The following is a 12,998-nucleotide window of genomic DNA, read 5'->3' as shown; positions in this document are numbered from 1 at the left end:
ACCCTAATTGGGCTCTAATTAAACCCACATTCATAAACCTTAACATTTTGGGCCATGTGGACCTAGAATGGTTCATTCTATTCCTAATGGGCCAAATTGGGCCATAAGTGATTTTAAATTTCCTAATGGGCCGTAAACCCTTTTCAATTGGACTTCATTGGGCTGTGACCACTAATGAGGGCCCAATGGACAGAAAATTATATGTTTAGGTTCCAAAAATCCTAACTAAATGTTAATGGGCTCAAACTATTCCATTCCCACTCCTTAGCCCAAAGATCTCGGCCCAACATCAATTAAACAAAAAAAAGGGAAATGTAATAAGAGTTGACTTAGGAGGTGCCACCTTCATAATGTTCATATCCATGCAAGGACCCCATACTTCCAATCAAGTCACCTCGCCAACTCTCTCCCCTATCCTCTTGATATCTCGGCCAAGAACTAAAACACACACACACACTCTTTCAAACACTTCCTCAATCACTCTCAAGCATCATTCTCCTCCTTCCTCCAAGATCTCGAAAACTTGCTAGAGATTTAAGGATCTTCATCAAGTCATTCCAATTTTTGGTAAGTTATTGTCAAACACAAGTATCTTCTTTCATCTTAACATGAAAAACTCCTTCTTACATGGTTTTATTCCATGATCACACCTTAGAAGCTTCATAAACTTGAGATCCACAATAAAGGTGTGCTAAGACCAAAAATCTCTTCCACTTCTTCTCCAAAAACCGAAACATCAAGCAAAGGTGAGCTCATACCCCTTATTTTTTATTTTTACTTGGTTTTGGGGGAGAATACAAGTTGCTTTATGTAGATCTATGTGTATATGCATGAATATGTGTGTTTTTCATAACTTATTTGTTGATTATGTGCTATTTACTTCATTAATCTAAAAATATGAGAAGAATATTAAGTTTATCACTTGGATCTTGTAACATCCCAAAATTCAAGACCAAAAATTTCTTTTTAATAAAACATTACTTTAAACAAAGACATCATTCCAAAACATCATCTGAGTATAAGTTTTCAAAACACTTGTTTGTTATCAGAGTAAACATTCCCAGGCTGACTAATCTATGGTGTGTGTCATGCGATCACTCCGAGCTCCTCCCTCCGCTACCGGAAGTACCTGAAAACAAAACTGAAAACCGTAAGCACGAAGCTTAGTGAGTTCCCCACCTTACCACATACCATGCATAACCACATACTGCACATACTGGGCCACGCCCGCTATCCGGGGCCTCGCCCCCTACTTCGGGCCTCGCCCGCTACAACGGCCCCGCCGCTCCAGGCCCCGCCTGGCTTCGAGCCTCGCTTGGATACAGATCTGTTTCACTTAGGCCTCGCCTGTCACAGGGTCTCGCCCACTAACATATAATAGCACATAAACGTATCACATAACATTACATAAGCTAAACATATACTAACAACCCTTGCTCTAAGGCCTCGCCTATCTCTGGGCCCCGCCCGAGTTCTGCTACTGATGAGTCATGGAACCTCGTCCATACTCCTGCTGATAGTGAGGTTCGGGCCCAACCCACCCTCACTCCTTTCCTAACTTGGGCCTCGCCCCTGCTCTGCTGCTACTGAGATGTGGAACACCATCCACACTCTGCTATTGGTGAGATACGGGACCTCGCCCTCTCTCACCTCCCTACCAGGCACATACAAGAATCACACAGACAACAAGTATAGACTATCACATAAACTGCTCCTTGGGCACCCGCCCTCTGTCATTGGATCTCGTCCAAATATCATACTAGCATACTGTGCCTAGGGCTAACCCCCGGGTCTTCTACTCATAACTACATGGGCCGGCATTGTGGCCGTAGACCCATTCATACAAAGGGAAACTCACATGATATTGCCGAACTGCCGCTGCTAACCCCTTTGACCGCTACCTGACCGCTAACTCCGAACTGCTGCTCCGCTAGCTCCCCGAGCTACCAACAACAACCCAACACTTAGTCTAACTGACCTCCAAAGGTTAACCAAGTCAACTCTGGTCAAAGTCAACCTTCCAGGTCAACCCTACTCGCCGAGTCACCCCACTGACTCGCCGAGTTCATAAATCCAGAGTCCTTCCACTCGCGACTCTACTCGCCGAGTCAGCCCCTGACTCGCCGAGTTTACTGATTCCCGATTCCTGTCCTGACCAACTCACTGAGTCCTGGCTCGACTCGCTGACTCGAGTCTTAACTCGAAGGGTTTGGGACCACTCTACCTGACTCGCCGAGTCTAAGAACAGACTCGCCGAGCACACGACAAACTTCATCCAACTCGACGAGCTGTTCATCCAACTCGCCGAGTTCATGCCCATCTTCATCCGACTCGACGAGCTGTTCATCCCACTCGTCGAGTTCCTCCTCATCTTCAAGCTACTCGCCGAGTCCACTCGAAGGACTCGTCGAGTCCACTAAGATCCACTTACATGCAGAGGACTTCCGAGTCATGCATGAGCTCCAAACTATAGATCTACCCTCCCCAAGCCTATTTCCCACGTAAAGTTGCAAACTTTACGTGTAGAGAGTGAGATCTAGGCAAAATACACCCATAGCTAGGGTTTAGGACCAAGAGACTCCAATTTCCACCCAATGGCTGATACTTTATGGGATTACATACCAAAATAAACATGGATCTGAGGTAGCAACCTCAGATCTGGACCTCAAGCTCAAGATTGGTCTTAAACATGGCTTAAAAGCCCCAAAACTCATAACCAAGGAAAAATATGGAGGAGAGAAACGAATTGATACCTTCCAATGCTCTGAAATGCTTCCCAAACTTCAGATCCAAAGCCACTCCCTGATGCTTCAAGGATTCCCACTCCTTCTTCTTCCTTAAACCCACTCAAAAATGGCTAGAAGCTTGAATGAACACAATGGGGGCTTAAGGTGCGGCGTTCTGGGTGTAAGAGGCTGTAAAGGAGCCCTAGGAAGAAGATTGAGATGTTTAAATAGGCTCCAATCCCCGGATTTAGGGTTTTCCTCGCACAGACCAGACTCGCCGAGTCTACTTGGCCGACTCGTCGAGTTGGTCACTTCCTTATTGACCCGGATCCCGCTCCGACTCGCCGAGTCCTTCCTTGGACTCGTCGAGTCCCTCTTAAATTTAGGGTTTCCTTTTACTTTCTTGGCTTTCAAAATCCTGGGTGTTACAGATCTACATGAAAACCTTGAGAAAAGTATGTGTTATCACATATAATACATGTAAACTTGTAGATCTGGGATTTATACGCTTAAAATAGCAAAAAGGAGTGTGGTGTTCAAAGATCTATAAACTAGACTCATAATTCAGCCCTTGACAGAAAAGTTTTTGTCCAATCTCGGACCGTTTTGATCAACTTAATGATAATATTTTTCAAAACTGTTTTACATGCAAAGATTTCAGGTTTATACCTTTAAAATGATTACTCTCACGTTCTCATACGATTTTTCTACAATTTTTGGCAAATTTTACAAAACTACCTATCATATTTGAAATAATTTCGGACCAGCTTGTGAAGGTGAGCAATTTCACACTTGTTAGAGGCCATTAAAAATTATGAGAAAAATTTTGAACAAAGTAGACAAAATTTCCAAACTTCCAAAATTACGGATCTAAATTTCGACTTACGATGATTTTTCTACAAATTTTTCAACAACTAGGTCATAAAAGCCAAAAACCAGAAAAATGTGTGTTTCCACAAAAATAAGCCATAAATGATATTTTTGACAAAAATGGGTTTAAAATGTTATTTTTACCACAAAATAGCCATAAACACAAGTTTTGAACAAAATGGGGACTAAAGTGTTATTTTTACAAAAAAAAAAATTGGGCCTTAATTGTAAATTTTTGGCTTATTGGGACAAAAACGTCATTTTTACAAAAAGTTGGCCTTTTATGCTATTTTAGTGAATACTTGAACCAAAACCAACAATAAACTAGCAAACGGATTAATTTTGATCATTTTTAGGTTATTGGGCCTTAGTGGCCCATTTATATGTTTGATAGGTTTTGTATACTAATTGCGTGCTATTTGGGCCTATAAATACCTTACATGTGAAATGGGCCTTAGCTGTCTTTTTACATATATTTTGGGCCCATGTTATATAATCTCATTCATATTAGGTTTTGAAATAACTCACATGTTTAGTGATGCCCTAGTGGCTCACTTACATGGTTCGTTGGGCCTGGAATGAGTTTTATACGTTTATCTTTGCGTAAATTCAATTAAGGATCTAGTGAGTTTTTGTCGGTTGACACCTATTAAGTGTTCAATCGTAGCCTATAGTCATAATCAGTGTCTCTTGGAAGGAGAGCGGAGTTTTGTGTATAGACCTATACGGGGATGACACCCACACCTGAGTTGTTCGCTACAGTTAGACTATATCGGTCTAGGGTGACTATAACCTTATTCTATTTTTCAATTGGCGTTCACAAACGCCAAGGCAGACGAAATTGTCATTATTTAGTATGGTTATAACGGCTCACTTAGATAAATTAACGTTATGAAGTTTGCGGAAGACCATTTTCTATTATGTTGGATTGCTAGGAAACTTACTCACACTGGTACCCCACCTCGGTGTTGGTACGACAACATTATCTATTTTCTTTTATGATTGGATTGCTCGGTAACTTACTCATACCGGTACCCCACCTCGGTGTTGGTACGACAACATTAACTATTCTTCTTTTACGGGCAACATCGGGTTGTCCGGGGATATTCTATTTACACCTTCTTCAATCGCTTTTGACAATCTATTAAACAATAACACACATGCATTAATACAAGATCGGACATAACATACCAAACTATTTTAAGAAAATACATGATTTTCTTGTGATTACAAAGTTATACAAATCATTTTATCAAATATCCTTATGAACTCACCAACATTATATATGTTGACGTTTTCAAAATAACTTGTATTCTCAGGGACTCGTTAAGCAGAAGAATCAACAAGAATAGGGGATTTTGTTTTGTGTACTGTTAAACATCATACATTGAATGTTTTGGTCATGTTATTTAAAAGATTGTACTTGATGTAAACAATGACAGTTGTATTATATTATGCATGGTAATGATGATGTTATGTTTCATTTATATTCACTGTAATGATATTTCAAGATGATGTCATACACAAGCCCCCGGACGTTTCCGCCGTCTGATTCGGGGGTGTAACACAAAAGTGTAAATTATAACAAGTATTTCTAATATGATCATGTTGACAACCTCATAAGATAAGATGATTTGGACTATGTCGATTTTGGTCACTCACAGTCGGGGTGTTGTATAAACTTTGTTGGTCACTTACAGTTGGAATACTGTCTAAACATATATATGGTCACTTACAGTCGGAGTACTGTCTAAACATTTGTTATGGTTACCTACAGTCGGAATACTGTCTAAACATGTATATAGTCACTTATAGTCGACGTACTGTATAAACTCATATAGGGACACATACGACTGTTGTCTAGTTAGAACTTTGGTAGTTTTACATTATTAAGCATTACAACCAAAAGTCTTCAAACTCAAATAATCGGGAATTATAACAAAGTCCCGAATACAAATACACTAATACAAACTAGGTGTAACAATTGACAAAATTGGGTCAATTATTGACGATCAGTTAATGTAAGTGTTGCTATAATCTAGATCAAATGTACGATATGCTAATGTTTATTAAATAAGTTTAAACGGTACTACGATTAATTGCTCAAAATTTATATATTATGAACTGAAAGAGTTATGATTTTTCATCCGAGTTCATTTTAAGCACTAATTTACAATCAAGAATCAGTGGCATGAAAACCATAGAATTGTACCAGATTGAGCATGAAACCTTAAAATTTTGACTTCGACATAGTTTCTATTATTGGTAATTCATGTCGAAAATAGTTTGGAAATCGAATTCGGTGGTGACGAATCTTAACGATAAAATAGTTCAATATTTCAAAAATCATGTAAATTTATATACATATATGTATGAAGAGTGTATTTTTCAAACAATATAATATGTAGTGGCTAAAGCTCTTATAAAATCCATATTGCATATGTCAAATAGACAATTATGTTAAACACAATGTGTATATGTTATGTAATTAAAAGTCTATAAAACACTAAATATATACATATTTATTCATATGTTTTGTATCATTTCAAATACCAATTAATTGAATAATATATGGCAATTCGGGCATTTACTATATACAAATCCTGAACTCTTTATATGCCTTACCATCATAAATGCTAAACCTTGATATAGGAGTGTATAAGTATTGTAAATATACATTATTGCCTTCAAAATCTAAAACGAATACACACATAAATACACACATGTATATGACTAAGGAAACTATTAATACATATGAAGACTAATAGAAATTCAACAAAATACATAACTAGGTACATTTATGTTACCAGTTTTCTTAATCACCAAAACACCTACATGTACAAATAAAAGCCAATAATATGCAATGCAATCTACACAAGATCATTCCCAAAACTTGTTGTACACAAGTTTATCATCAAAGTCAACTGAAAATCTGAACTAGATCACTAAACGTTACTATATCAATGACAATAAACACAAACCCTCTCACACATGGGCAAATTAGTGATGTACCTCCACAATCCTCCAAGAGATTTCCAAGTACTTCCAATATCTCAAGAACTTCTAGATATCTGCTTTTGATCACATAGGAAAGTCACAAACTCACTCTTTCTCTCCCTTCTTTCTGTTTCTATGCAAAGCCAAGAGCACCTCCATTGGAGGTGGTTTTCTTGTGGTTTCCCGGTGAGCTAAGGAGCAGCAGCCCCTCCTCCAGTCAAAGAAGCTCAAACCCAAACATCCTTCTCCTATATCAATTTCTGTCAAAAGCAAACCCAAACAACCATTTTGTTCATTCCATAGATTCCTGTTAAAACAAACAAAATCCCAAAAGAAACTTCTTACCTATTGTTGATCGGAACTGCCAAAGCAATGGGGAAACATCGTGATTGTCGATCGGGCCAGAAAAGAAGAAACACGAGGATCTCCGGAGACGCCTACTGCCGCCCTCGGCTTACCATTTTCGGCATCGCAAACCACCACCTTCATCACCTCCTTCCATCTATCCTTCGCCCTTCGCCAGTTTCTTCGATTGGAACCACCCAAGCCCCCTGAATGTCGATGTGCTTTCCTTTTCTCGAGCTGTGGCTGCCGACGAACCAAACGCACCAAGGAAGGCTCGTCGGAGACTGATCGCTGCTACGGTTCATCACCGGAACAGCCCCCTCGCAATCACAGCTGTTGACGACAACCATCACCGAACCACCTCAGTTTGCTTCTTCAACCGTTCGATCCTTTCCCCTTCCTTGATCTGTGGAGAAGACGACGAAGGACTCACCGGAGATCGACCTCCCCGTCCCTCCTCGCGATTTGAATGACCACCATTGGAACTCCTTCATCGCTTCCGATTCGTTCGTTCCTCCCGATCCCCAAAACAGATGAAGAAGATGATGCGTCGACCCCTTTGTATACTTGATGAAGTTGTCGAAATCAGTCCCTGCAATTGTATAGCCAAAACTTAAAATCAGCCATTTGATAAAACCCTTACAAACCTACTCCCATGTGATTTAGTCTTTTCAAAAATAGTCCCTAAACAATTTTAAAAGATCAAAAATAGTCCCTTTGTGTAAAATAAATTACAAACTAACCTTTTCTTTTAAATATGAAATATTTGAAAACAAGTCCCTTTAGTTAAAATATTACAAAAATAGTCATGCGCTTTGTTTTAACTCAAAAGACGTCAAGATGTGGTTTTTCACGAAAAGCTTCACCAAAATGAACCGGGATCGAGATCACGCTTCGAATGTGAGTTTTTACAGCCCCTCTTTTACAGTTTTAATATTTGGGGGAGAATGCATGTGTGTCTATTAAAGTTTAGATAATTTTCATATTTTATACACAAATTAGCAACATATTTTATTATTGGTCAAAAACTTATTAAATAGCAAATCTAAAATGCTATAAATCATTTATAAACTACATAAGTAAAGTAGATTGCTATAATAACAAATGTTGATATTATAAGTCACATGAATGATGATTGGATATGTATAAGTTAAAGTATCTCATGGAAGCATGGAAAGATATAAAAATGACCAAAATTAGTATTCGTGTATAAAGCGAAAGTACATTGTCATAATCGATGGAATGATTAAACCCATGAAATTATATAATTATTTAGTTAAAATTTTAAGAATTCCAGTTATCGTTTTCCTAAACGATGAATAATTTTACATATCTAGTGAATTTATAATGGAATATATAGGTTCATCATACCTATTCCATGTAGGTTCATCACACCTACTTTGTATATTCCATATAGGTTCATCATACCTATTCCATGTAGGTTCATCATACCTACTATATATATTCCATATAGGTTCATCATACATATTCCGCATACCATATCCAATACGTTTGAGTTTCCATTATAAACTATTATGGGTTTCGCGAAAGCTAAGATCTCAATACTTAGTAGAAACCATACAATATATAACCATTAATCCTCGAGGGAACGACTAACGTCGGGTGTAAGTGTCATATTATTGATCTTATATGGTTCGCCCGCCCGCCTGGAGTTGCTAGCTACAACTACGTCTGATGATATTAATTTTGGCGTTGGCGTTAGAATTACCGAACATTACCACGTGTTACAACGGGGTGAATGACTTTAGCACGCCCTATTTATGGTGTCGGTGCAATAATAAAGTATAGTGTCGCGATTTTCGGTTATGATTTCATATAAAATCCTAGTTTTGTTTCGTTGCCGTATAAAATTGATATTGGGTTTATACGGGGTTTTTGTTCAGTGATACTAATTGAAAGAGACTATATGTAATGGGAGAGCTTGAGACTCAAAATGATAAGTGTCAATACAAGAAATTAAGTTGTATAACACTAAATTATTATCATGATACGACTGAACAAGATTAATTAACTTACATAGAATAAGTTATTTATATAAACTATTTGTTTTTATAAGAAAACACAATATGTACGTGGGAGGAGTTTGCCCCACCGGTTAAGTGACGGTTTTCAAATTAAGTCAAATAATACTTAATTATTTTCAATTACTTATATGTATTTTCCAACTTTTATACATTTGGATTTGAACAAATGGTATTTATAAATGATTCATAACACATTATTATAACTCTATTATTTTAAACTTTTAATAGAAAAGTAAATATTGATAAAAGTTGGTCAACCGGCTAAATCTTATCAAACACTTTTGGTTATAAAAATACTTTGTGTCAAAACCTGTAGAACTCACCAACAATTTTGTGGACGTATTTTAATGCATGTATTCTCAGGTTATTTAGCAGGTCGGAAGTGTTCGCTCAGAAGACTCTCCGTTAGTTATATTATACCTTTGTAAACGCCGGATTTTTAGGCGTGTGTCACGATTTAGTAATAGTCATTGTCAATGTAATTTCTATTTTGGTAATAATAGAAGATTATATTTGTACTATTCAATTTATGTTTGATAATTGTGATTACTGATTTACGCCGCGCACCTCGGCGTTTCCGCCGGCGGCCGAGGGTGAGTCACTAGGATGAGGTTGTATGTAGTATAAATATTGTTTGGAGATTGTTAAACCGATTGTTAGTATCTATTTATACAAATACTAAATATTTTGATTCACAAAAATATGTTCACATTTACTTTTATCGTAAGTATGTTAACATGGATACTCATATTGGATTTCAAGTATCGGGTCTCACACGAAGCATATCGGTAACATTATCGACCATGTTTTGCACAAATCTACTTATGATAAGCCTTAGTGTATGACCCTTAACCAATAGTTCTAATTTTTATAATTTTAATTCTAAACCGCTTAAGGAATTATGGATTAAATAATATAATGTTATAAAATAAAATTTAACAAGAATTATTAGATCATCCATTCAATAAAAATTTATAAAATTTTCAAAACTAAACGTGTATCATATGTCTAACCTAGCATCTCCGAATAATGATCTTTTAGTTATTAAGATAAATAAAGGGTATGTTGATAAAGAATTTTTTCCTTACACTATATATATATATATATATATATATATATATATATATATATATATATATATATATATATATATATATATATATATATATATATATATATATATATATATATATATATATATATATATTAATCATAACATTCATATATTTTAGTTTGTCAAATGAAATGAACAAAAGTAGTGAATAATTACACACATATTTCTTAAGGACGATGATTTTTCGTAGAAAATACAAACTTTTGTCGATACATATATGGAACACACGTAATTAAATTTTATTTAGAGTTTGCCAAAATAATCATGCGAATATTATGAAGATAAAGTATATAATTACTTGACAATCTCAATTGTGTATATAAATATAAGATTTGTTTCATTTATTGTTCATTAAATCATTTCAAAATTCCAAAAAGATAAACTAACCTAAATAGTACTCCACACAATGGTTAATCTCTATGAAACACGTATAATGATGTTTTGTATAAGCTTTTAGGCAGGCCCGGCCTTACATAGTTTTAAACTAAGCCCTTGCTCAGGGCTTCCAATTCTAAGGGGCCCACTTAACCCAAAATTCAATTAGGGATTGACGGTTCGATTTTTTGCTGAACGCAGGCATGCAAAAACCAATCTCGCACGCTGAAATTGAATGCGACTCAGGTACTCAGCGACTGTTCTTCTTCATCTCTGCCCTTTGATTCTATTCTTTAACGAAGCAAAAACCATTACCACTACTAGTCTTCTTATGATTCTCAGTTCTTTGTTCCTAGATTTGATGATTTAAAAGGCTAAATTCTAAAAAGTTAAAAGGTATGTTCTTATTCAGTTCCTTCTCTGATTCTCTACTTCTCCATAACTGATAATTGTCTATTTTTGAATGCTGATTATCTATGATTATCTATGATTGTGAATTTGTGTCTTATGAATTGTGATATTCTAATAATTTATGATAAATTTTGTTATGTTGATTAATCATTAAGTTGAATATGTTTAAACTTTGATGTAGAAAGTAGAATAGTCAGGACTGATTCTTCATTCTCGATTAGGCTATTAGGGTTAAATTTTTTATCAGGTTTTTTGTATTGCGAATTTTGTATCAGATTTTTGAGTTATGTTTTCTGAAAAGTTTGGACTATTACTCTTATTATCGCCGGTCTCAAGCCCCGGATAAAGGAGGAGGGTTTATAACATTAAATATAGTAAATGCCAAAGGGCCCTAAATTTTTGGTTCGCTTAGAGCCCCAAAACTGGTTGAGTCAACATCCTTTTGGAGAAGGAGGCACATCGGTCGCGTGATCTTCGAGAAATATTTGATAAATCTTCTATAGAATCTCGCATGGCCCAAGAAAGATCGCACTTCTCTAGCACATGTTGGGTAAGGAAGGGTTTGGATGACATAAATTTTGGCTTTATCAACTTCAATTCCCTTTTTAGAGACAATATGAACCAAGATGATGCCTTGATTGACCATAAAGTGACGCTTCTCAAAGTTTAACACTAACTTTTTTCTCAATGCACCTTTTTAAAATCTTCTTAAGATTATCCAAGCATTCATCAAATGAATTGCCATACACCGTGAAGTTGTCCATAAATACCTTAATTATATTCTCTACATACTCGGAAAAAATGCTCACCATGCATCTTTGGAATGTGGCAGGGGCATTGCATAATCCAAATGGCATCCACTTGTAGGCAAACGTACCAAAGGGGCATGTGAAGGTCGTCTTGTCTTGATCTTCGGGTGCAACGGGTATTTGATGAAAACCCGAGTATCCATCGAGGCAACAATAGTGCGATTTTCCCGCCAATCTCTTTAGCATTTGGTTGATGAAAGGAAGAGGGAAATGATCTTTTCGTGTGCTTGAATTTAACTTTCTATAATCAATGCATACCCTCCATCCATTTTGAACTCGAGTGGGTACCATTACGCCCTTGTTATTCTGTACAACTGTGATTCCCGTTTTCTTGGGAACCACTTGGACCAGACTAACCCATTTGGAGTCGGAAATCAGGTAAATTATGTCTGCATCAAGGAGTTTGATGATTTCTTTCTTAACAACTTCCATCATGGGAGGATTTAATCGTCGTTGAGCTTCTCTTCTAGGTTTACAATCATCTTCAATGAGGATCTTGTGAGTGCAAATATTAGGACTTATCCCCTTGATATCCGCTATCGTCCATCCCATTTCTTCTTTATGTTCCTTCAATACTTCAACCAATTGATTTTCTTCAAAGTCTTTCAATTGAGAGGAGATGATCACCGGAAGAGATTTGTCTTGACCTAGATAAACGTACTTCAAATGGCTAGGAAAAACTTTCAATTCAAGTGTGGGTGGTTGGATTATTGAAGGGGGCATCTTGTTTGGAGAATGAGATAAGGAAACTTGAGAAATATCCTTCTTTGTGGAATTGTTAACTTCTAAAATCTTCACAATCTCTTCAACTTCGGAGTCCAATGTGTACATATCCAATGTTTTCTTCAAACTTTCACAATCAAGACTCAAGTTGAGCACCATCTTCAAAATATCTCCATATGATAACTCGAATAGTTGTTGGGTGATTGGTTTAATCACATCGACCCGATACAATGGAGAAATATTGCTAGGATACCTCATGGCTTCAAAGATGTTGAAGTGAATGGTCTCGCCATCGAACTGCATGGTGATCTTCCCATTATGAACATCAATAATCGTGTGAGCGGTATTCATGAAGGGTCTTCAAAGGAGAATCATAGATGACTTGGAAGGAGTCTTCTCTTAAAGGTCAATGACATAGAAGTCCGCTGGAAATACTAGTTGATTGACTTGCACTAGTACATCTTCTAACACGCCTCTTGGAAATACACTTGACTTGTCCGCTAATTGAATTATCACTCCGGTTTCTTCGAAATGTCCAACATTGAGAGATTGAAAAACCTAGTAGGGCATCACATTTATTGAA

General features: G+C 36.7%; 1 protein-coding gene and 1 long non-coding RNA gene across 2 annotated transcripts; both read right to left on the bottom strand.

Annotated features, from left to right (window-relative positions):
* Window positions 1-6,324: 6,324 nt before the first annotated feature.
* On the bottom strand, window positions 6,325-7,510 carry LOC111886805 (uncharacterized). Its single transcript, XR_002848552.2, has 2 exons — window positions 6,939-7,510; window positions 6,325-6,853 (listed from the first exon to the last, which is right to left on the bottom strand). It is a non-coding gene; the product is annotated as an uncharacterized LOC111886805 (long non-coding RNA).
* A 4,032-nt stretch (window positions 7,511-11,542) lies between these two features.
* On the bottom strand, window positions 11,543-12,766 carry LOC111886759 (uncharacterized). Its single transcript, XM_023883004.1, has one exon. It carries the CDS (start codon window positions 12,764-12,766, stop codon window positions 11,543-11,545), a length of 1,224 nt encoding a protein of 407 aa, XP_023738772.1.
* Between the last annotated feature and the right edge of the window lie 232 nt (window positions 12,767-12,998).

The sequence above is a fragment of the Lactuca sativa genome, chromosome 4 (assembly GCF_002870075.4).
Source record: "Lactuca sativa cultivar Salinas chromosome 4, Lsat_Salinas_v11, whole genome shotgun sequence".
NCBI classification, from domain to species: Eukaryota; Viridiplantae; Streptophyta; class Magnoliopsida; order Asterales; family Asteraceae; genus Lactuca; species Lactuca sativa.
Note: the sequence above shows the minus strand (reverse complement) of the source record. Positions and strands in the feature narration are given on the sequence as shown.